At 55.8% G+C, this 8007-nt stretch overlaps 3 protein-coding genes across 3 annotated transcripts; all 3 read left to right on the forward strand.

Moving 5' to 3' along the window:
* Positions 1-1595: 1595 nt before the first annotated feature.
* On the forward strand, positions 1596-3007 carry LOC149375534 (uncharacterized). The gene is made up of 2 exons (XM_089598723.1): positions 1596-1621; positions 1669-3007. Exons 1-2 carry the CDS (start codon positions 1596-1598, stop codon positions 3005-3007), a joined length of 1365 nt encoding a protein of 454 aa, XP_089454849.1.
* An 801-nt stretch (positions 3008-3808) lies between these two features.
* LOC149375535 (uncharacterized) lies at positions 3809-4891 on the forward strand. Its single transcript, XM_089598725.1, has one exon. It carries the CDS (start codon positions 3809-3811, stop codon positions 4889-4891), a length of 1083 nt encoding a protein of 360 aa, XP_089454851.1.
* Positions 4892-4930: 39 nt separating this feature from the next.
* On the forward strand, positions 4931-6964 carry LOC149375536 (uncharacterized). The gene is made up of 2 exons (XM_089598726.1): positions 4931-6256; positions 6302-6964. Exons 1-2 carry the CDS (start codon positions 4931-4933, stop codon positions 6962-6964), a joined length of 1989 nt encoding a protein of 662 aa, XP_089454852.1.
* Positions 6965-8007: the final 1043 nt, after the last annotated feature.

Below are 8007 nucleotides of genomic sequence, written 5' to 3' on the forward strand. Positions count from 1 at the left end.
GAAAAATCTTTCTTAGTCTTGTCCTACGGACTGCGCCCTCCGATATAGTCGAGCGACTCCCGACGCTCATTCTCTTTTTCAAATTAAAATAGTATTTGTGGTTATTATTATTTTTATAACATTACTATTATTATTATTATTATTATTATTATTATTATTATTGATATTATTATTATTATTATTATTATTATTATTATTATTATAGCTACAACTACCAGTTATTTTGATTTTTTTTTTTTTTTGACCTACAGTGATTTTTTTGATACAACATATTTTAAAAAAAAGAAAATTCTTTCATAGTTTCATCCTTTGGACTGCGCCCCCCGATGCAGTCGAGCGACTCCCGGCACTCATCCCCGAGGCTCATGAATTCTACTTTTGTATCACGGTCACCGGCAATTCTAGTATCCGTCTAGAGGATTGCAGTCGCCTTTCGGCTCTAAGTTCTACTGTCAGTGTAATTTGAATTACTGCCAATTCTCGTGCTCCTTCTTAAACTTTTTGTTTTCCTGTGAACATTCTATAACATATTAGCAGTAGAGCCCCCCCCCCCCGATTAAGGAGGCACTTATACATAAGAAAAAGAAGCTCCATGCCGAATTTATTAATCCTGTGTTCGGGTTTTCTTACCGACCAAGCGGGGACCCACACCCTGCCATGCAACGTCGGTCGCTGCGCTCTCTCCCAGCCTCCCACCTCGTGCGTCACCGCGCTCGGCAGGTGGCACTCACTCGTGTACGAGGGCTCAGCGAGGACAGTCGCACGCCACGCTAGAGAAGGAGAGAAGAAGAAGACGACGATTACACGCCGAAGCGACTATCCTTTGTGCCTTTCTTTTATTTACAGCGTTGAAAGCATTTTGTAATCCCCTGCGAAACAAATAAAGCAGTAAAAACATTCATTTGGTCCTTCGAGCCGGATCCCGAGGAGAAGAGCAGCCAACGCCGCAGCTAGGGTGGTCACAGTCTGCGATTCGACTTACACAGCGTAATGTAAGTACAGTTTAAAGAAATGTTGTGTAATGGAGGTCGTCGTGGTCGACACAGTTCCCACGATTCGACACAGGTGTTGGCCGCGACGAAGTCGTGCCGCCATTAACGCTTGCCTTGCAGGCACTCGCGTTATCAACAGCGTGCACACGGTGGCTACCGCGGTCGCCACAGAGCCCGCGGTCCAGCAGCTGTGCTCAGCCACGGCAGAGATAAGGCCGTACGGTTGTCGATGCGACGTTTTGTTCGACGCCATTCGAACGTCGGAAAGCGAGGCTTTCGCGGCCGCCATTGTTAGCCGCGATCAAGCGCTCGCGGTGTCCTCATCGGCCGCGGCCACCATGTTGGCCTCGTGTCGCGCGCGTCCGCCTCGCGCGGCGGAGCTGTTGCGCTTCGCTGGCGCGGGGGGTCGACGCCGAGGGACAGGCTTTGAAGCTTGTGTAGCTTGCGTGCGCGTTGGCACGCGCGTGGTCTACGCACGTCCCTTCTGGCATCCTCGCCCTTTCGTGTTCTCTCTCACACTCTTTCTCTTTCACTCTCCTTCTATCTGTTTTGTCTGCCGTCGATGCACCGCGCGTCGACAGCTGTGTCGAGTCTGACGATGACATGGCCCCGCCGCTCGTGGCCCGGAGGCAAGACATGCTTCGTGCAAACGTCAAGCTAGTGATCGTTTTTTCAGGTCGAACGACGACTGGACGAGCTTGCTCGGCTCCCAGAGCGCCCTCGCCGGCGTCATCGGCCGGTTCGCACGGGACGTCGAGAAGATCGACCCCCCGAACTGGAGCCTGGGTCTCGTGGAAGTAAGGCTCGAGCTGCTGGACGGCTACTGGAACACTTTCCAGGCCAATCACGTGAGTCTCCTGAAGTCACCGCCGCCCGAGAAGCTGGAGTCTCTTGACCAGATGTACTCGACGGCAGAGTCGGACTATATCGCCTCTCGATCACGCCTCTACAACGCAAGAAACACCCTCACGCCTCTCCCTGGCCCGGGCGGCGCCGACCTGGCCCGCCATAACTCGAGACACGGAGCTCGCTTGCCCAAGATCAGCATCCCTTCCTTCTCGGGGAAGCGAGAGGATTGGGAAAGTTTCCGGGACCTCTTCCGCGCGCTCGTCCACGACGATAAACAGCTCACCGACGTGGAGAGGCTGTTTTATTTGAAATCCTTGGTGGACGGAGACGCCAAGGCAGCTCTCGACACCGTTCAGACCATTGGTGCCAATTACCCAACGGCTTGGGCCTTACTCGAAGCACGTTTCGAGCACCGCCGTCTTCTCATTCATGATCATATCACGGCGCTCCGTAACATCAAGTCTCTGAAGGAAGAGTCAGCTCGAGGGCTTCAGAGTCTCCTCGACACCCTGGGAAAACATCGAGATCAGCTGGAAGCTCTGGGTCGTCCTGTGTCTCAGTGGGACGACTGGATTGTCTCCTGCGCGATGACTGGCATGGATCCGACGACCCGGCGCGCGTGGGAGGACGAGATCGAGCGACTGGAGAGCGCTGGCACGGACACCACGGCGGATGTTGCCACTTTTGCTGCCTTGACGACTTTCCTTCGTCGACAGTGCCGCGCGCTCAGCTCCGTCGAGGCCTCTCGCCCTGCTCGACCAGCCAACACGGCCAGCATGCGCTCTTCGGCCCCCCCGTTTCCTGGACGAAACTTTAGAGCCCTTGCCACCAGTAGCTCGCTGCCGCCATGCCCGTCGTGCAGAGAGTCTCACTACCTGGGTCACTGCGCGCAATTTCAAGGCCTTGACGCGCAGGCCCGGCGACGCATGGTCTATCAAGGGCAGTTATGTTTTAACTGCCTGAGACCAGGTCACGCAGTAAAGTTCTGCCCTTCACGGTCCGTCTGCCAGCAGTGCAGGAAGCCCCACCACAGTCTGCTGCACGAGAGCAACCATCGGCGCAAGCCTGAATCGGATCAGCGTCCCTCTTCGCCCAAGAAGCCAAAAGTCGACCCCGCGGGCCCGTCCGCCACCGACTCACAGCATCAGGGGCCTCCATCGTCCTGACTAGCCGTACTTCCGACCGCTCTTGTCCAGCTAACCGGTCCCACCGGCCGACGTGTCGCTGGTCGAGCTCTCCTTGATGCGTGCTCTGAGGTTACACTCATCTCCATCCGGTTGGCCCAGCAGCTCGGCGCAGCGCTAGAAGTCAACGAGGCGAGCATTCATAGGGTTGGGGGAGGGTTGACCATCCCTTCGGAAACCCGAGCGCATCTACGCCTTGAAACTGGAGAGCATGCACCGCCAATCCACCTGACAGCGCTCTGTTTACCGCGGCTCGGGCTCACCTCTCCGTCTGCCCCCTTGCACCCAGCCGTGATGAGACAGTGGCTCGATCTTGAGCCTCTGGCCGATCCAGCGTTTGGCACACCTCGCCGTGTAGACATTCTGCTCGGAGTCGACGTTTACCACCGCCTCATCGAACCAGGTTACGTTCAGCGTGACGAGCTCGTCGGACAGCGCACGGCTCTTGGCTGGACTCTCGTCGGCCGGGCCCCTGGCCTGGGCTCGAACGCCCTCATCACAGGCACAACTCTGCACACGAACACTCAGTCGCCCTGGGATCAAGAGCTGGCTGCGCAGCTCCAGCGATTCTGGGAGATCGAGGAGGTGCCACATGTCAGCCACCGAGCGCCTGAGGATGTGGAATGCGAGCGAATCTTTGCCGATTATCATCGCGCTGACGACGGGCGTTACATTGTGCGACTTCCGCTGAAACATGACGCTGTGCGCCTCCTTGGTGACAGTCTGCAGGGCGCCACCGCGGGTTTGCGCTCGTTGCATCGTCGGCTGCAGCGGACTCCTGAGATGGCTTCTGAGTACGCCCGGTTCATGGCAGAGTACATTGCCCTCGGTCATATGAACCCCCTTACTGATGACCAACTCGCTGCATCGCACCGTCCAGTGCACTATATCCAACATCACGGCATTTGGCAGCACGGCGACCAAGGTCGCAAACTGCGCGTTGTTTTCAACGCGTCGAGCCCGACTTCCAGTGGCTATAGCCTAAACGACGTGCTCCATGCTGGTCCTCGGCTCCAGACGGCTCTTCCCAGTGTGCTCCTGCGTTGGCGTCGTCACCGGATTGCGTCCTGTACTGACGTTCGCATGATGTTCCGCCAGATCCTGATTGATGAACGCGATGTCGACCTGCAGCGCATTCTGTGGAGCTCCGACCCAAAGCAGCCACCTACGCACTACCAACTGCTCACCGTTACCTACGGTGCCTCGTGCTCCCCGTACCTGTCACTACGGGTCGTACAGCAGCTGTGTGAGGATGACGGCCGCCGCTGGCCCGAGGCCGTCCCAGTGGTGATGAACGATCGCTACGTTGATGACATCCTCTTCGGCGCTGATGACATCGGCTCGGCCAAGCGTCTGCGCGACCAGCTGATCGGACTTCTTCAAGCGGGCGGCTTCCCTCTGCGAAAGTGGGTTGCCAGCACGCCCGAGCTTCTTGAAGACCTTCCCGAAGACGTCCGCCTCCGTCCTACTTGGGATCAGCTCAGTGTTGAAAGCCTCGTCAGCGAACTGGGCGTAGGCTGGGACCCGCCCTCGGATTTCTTCCATTTGACGCCGCCCGTTGTCGAATCTCAAACCACAAAGAGATCCATGCTCGCCGCGCTCGCAGGCTTGTTCGATCCGTGCGGCTGGCTTGCCCCGATCGTGTTGAACGCCAAGCTTTTACTGCAAGACCTGTGGCGTGCGCGCTTGGACTGGGACGAGAACGTACCGTCCTCCATGACTCGCCGCTGGACCGCTTTCACCGCCGAGCTGCAGGCCATTTCCGGGTTTTCTCTGCCTCGTTGGATTGGTATGTCTCCGTCGTCGAATGTCCAACTGCACGTGTTTTCTGACGCCAGTCGCCGTGCTATGGCCGCTGTTGTATAGTCGCGGCTGCAGTTCTCAGATGGGCCCGCTCTCTGCCACATGCTTCTCGCTCGTACTAAGCTTGCGCCCATCCGCGCGCTCAAGCCGATGACCGAGCCCGCCGCTCGCATGACCATCCCACGTCTAGAATTGCGAGCGGCCCTCATCGCCGCCAAGCTTCTTCGCTCAGCAGCCAGCGAGTTGGGAGTCGCGATCGAGCACTGCCACGCTTGGTGCGACTCTCAAATTGTGCTCCACTGGATACGCTCCGATCAGCCGGCCAACAACGTGCTCGTCGACAACTACGTCGCTCAGATCCAGGAGGTCCTGCCACCCAGTGCCTGGCGATACGTGCCGTCGCAATCGAATCCGGCCGACCTAGCCACCAGAAGTGCCGACATGAGTGGTCTCCGACAGCAGCCCCTGTGCTGGAGAGGCCCCACGTGGCTGGCCCAGGACGACAAGTCTTGGCCCCAGGAGACACTGCCTCCACCCACGCCCACGCTCTCACTTTGCTGCGCCTTCCGCGCGCCTGAATCGGACCTGCTGCAGCTCTTCTCGAGCTTGCGCGCTGTATTGGGCCTCCTCGTGCGCGTTCGTCGATGGGTGCGACACTGCTTGCGGCGCATGCCCACCCGTTCTGTGCTTTCGCCGTTGACGCCGTCTGAGATTCAGGACGCTTTTCTGGCCTGCGTTCGGTTGAGTCAATCGATGACGTTTGGGGATGAGTTGGCACTCCTGCGGAAGCGTGAACGTCTTCCGAAACGGAGCCCTTTGACCTCTCTTGCCGCCTTCCTCGATGCCGACGGAGTTCTGCGTGTTGGCGGGCGGCTCGATCACTCATCGCTGTCTTACGAAGAGAAGCACCCTCCCATCCTCAGCGGAACATCGCCGCTCGCTCGACTCGTGGTCTCTTGGGCTCACGCACGCGCCCTCCACGGTGGATATCGCGTTACCAGCGCATACGTCTCCAGGCGTGCCTGGATTCTCGGCGGGCCACGCAGAATCAAGGCTCACATTAGAGGGTGCGTCATCTGTGCCCGGTTACAGGCGCGCTCTTCAAGCCAGTTGATGGCTCCGCTGCCCGCGTCTCGCGTCACGCCGTCTCGCGCTTTTGGTCGCACCGGAGTCGATTACGCCGGGCCCTTCTCCGTGCTTACATCGAAGGGACGGGGGGTCTGGACCACAAAGGGCTACATCACTGTCTTCGTGTGCATGACCACCAAAGCCGTGCATCTGGAGCTTGTCGGCGACCTTTCCGCGACCACCTTCTTGGGTGCTCTCACCCGTTTCACCGGTCGTCGAGGCCGACCATCCGAGCTTTGGAGCGACAACGCCACCTGCTTCCGTCGAGCTGATTTGGAGCTCCGCGAGGCGTTGCAGGGCGCAGAATTTGACTGAGACCTAGTCGCCGGGACTCTTGCCTCCCAGGGGGTTTCCTGGCAGTTCATTCCTCCTGGCGCGCCACATTTTGGAGGACTCTGGGAGGCCGCGGTCAAGTCGACCAAGAGCCATCTACGCCGTGTGCTCGGCTCTCGTCTTCTAACGTATAAAGAGTTCTCTACGGTTCTCGTTGGAATTGAGGCCGTGTTGAATAGCCGCCCGTTGACGCCCTTGTCTGGCGATCCCTCTGACCTCGAAGTGCTCACGCCTGGACATTTCCTCATCGGGGCTCCCGTCGATTCCATCATCGAAGCTACCCCCGCTGCAGAGAATTTGGACCTGCTCACGCACTGGGAGCTCGTCAAGGCCGTTCGCGCCCAATTCTGGACGCGCTGGGGCCGTGAGTATCTAAATACTCTCCAACAGAGACCGAAATGGAGCGCTGTCCGTTGGAACTTCGCGGTGGGGGACCTGGTGGTTCTTCTTGACCCTACGCTGCTACAGTCCAGCGGACGCTGGCCTCTGGGCCGTATCACCCGCATACACCCTGGATCCGATGGACTAGTCCGGGCTGCTGCCGTCAAGACAGCCACCGGCGAATACGTGCGGCCCATTGTCAAGCTTGCGCGTCTCCCTGTGGCATCTGCGGACTCTAGCCTCCCTGCGACGGACGATCGAGGGACTCCCCCCGCTTCGGCGGGCGGTGACTAGGGTTTCGCTCTTGGATCGAGGCGGGCGGGATGTTCGGGTTTTCTTACCGACCAAGCGGGGACCCACACCCTGCCATGCAACGTCGGTCGCTGCGTTCTCTCCCAGCCTCCCACCTCGTGCGTCACCGCGCTCGGCAGGTGGCACTCACTCGTGTACGAGGGCTCAGCGAGGACAGTCGCACGCCACGCTAGAGAAGGAGAGAAGAAGAAGACGACGATTACACGCCGAAGCGACTATCCTTTGTGCTTTTCTTTTATTTACAGCGTTGAAAGCATTTTGTAATCCCCTGCGAAACAAATAAAGCAGTAAAAACATTCATCCTGTAATATATAAAGCTGTTAGCTATTAGTTGCCAACCCTGATTTCTGTGGTAAATACTTGTCCTAACACTACTTATACTTCATCGATAGGTATTTATTTAAATGTATTACCGTATGTACCTTACCCTTTCTCTTATGTTTCCCCTTTATTTGGTTAGCATTGAGCTGCGACTGTAGCTCTCTCCTCACATATAAAGTATATAATAATAAACTTATATCTTTTAATTCTCTTTCTTTACTTTTTTTGTACAATTATTGTAATTTATTTTAGTGTCTTTGTCAATGTGGGTATTTTTCTCTTAGTTAAAAGAAAAATTCTCCATCGTAAATATGATTCATTACGTTATATTTTATTTTGCATCGGCTCTACGTGCGCATATAAGTCGCTTATTGAGTTTGTGAATAGTCGGATATAATATTATGCGCTCCATTTTGTCTGAGGGGTCATATAACATATTCAAGAACACTGCAGAGTCATATAGTTTGACGATTGGCTGCCTGACATTTCACTAGTATTTTTTTTTGGTCGACACAAGCTTGGAGGTATGAATAAAAAAAATCATTTTCTGGCAGTGAAGTTTTGACCTGTATTGTACATATTTCAAATATTTTGCATCCATACATTTTTTTCATATAATGTTACCCTCATACTTCTCCAATCTCTTTTCTTATGTGGTCAGATTTAGGGAAGGATTTATAAAGGTATTTTTTTGTCAACTACCA

Source organism: Copidosoma floridanum, unplaced genomic scaffold, assembly GCF_036245765.1.
Source record: "Copidosoma floridanum isolate Cflo_tuat_1 unplaced genomic scaffold, Cflo_Japanese_pri ptg000006l, whole genome shotgun sequence".
NCBI lineage: Eukaryota > Metazoa > Arthropoda > Insecta > Hymenoptera > Encyrtidae > Copidosoma > Copidosoma floridanum.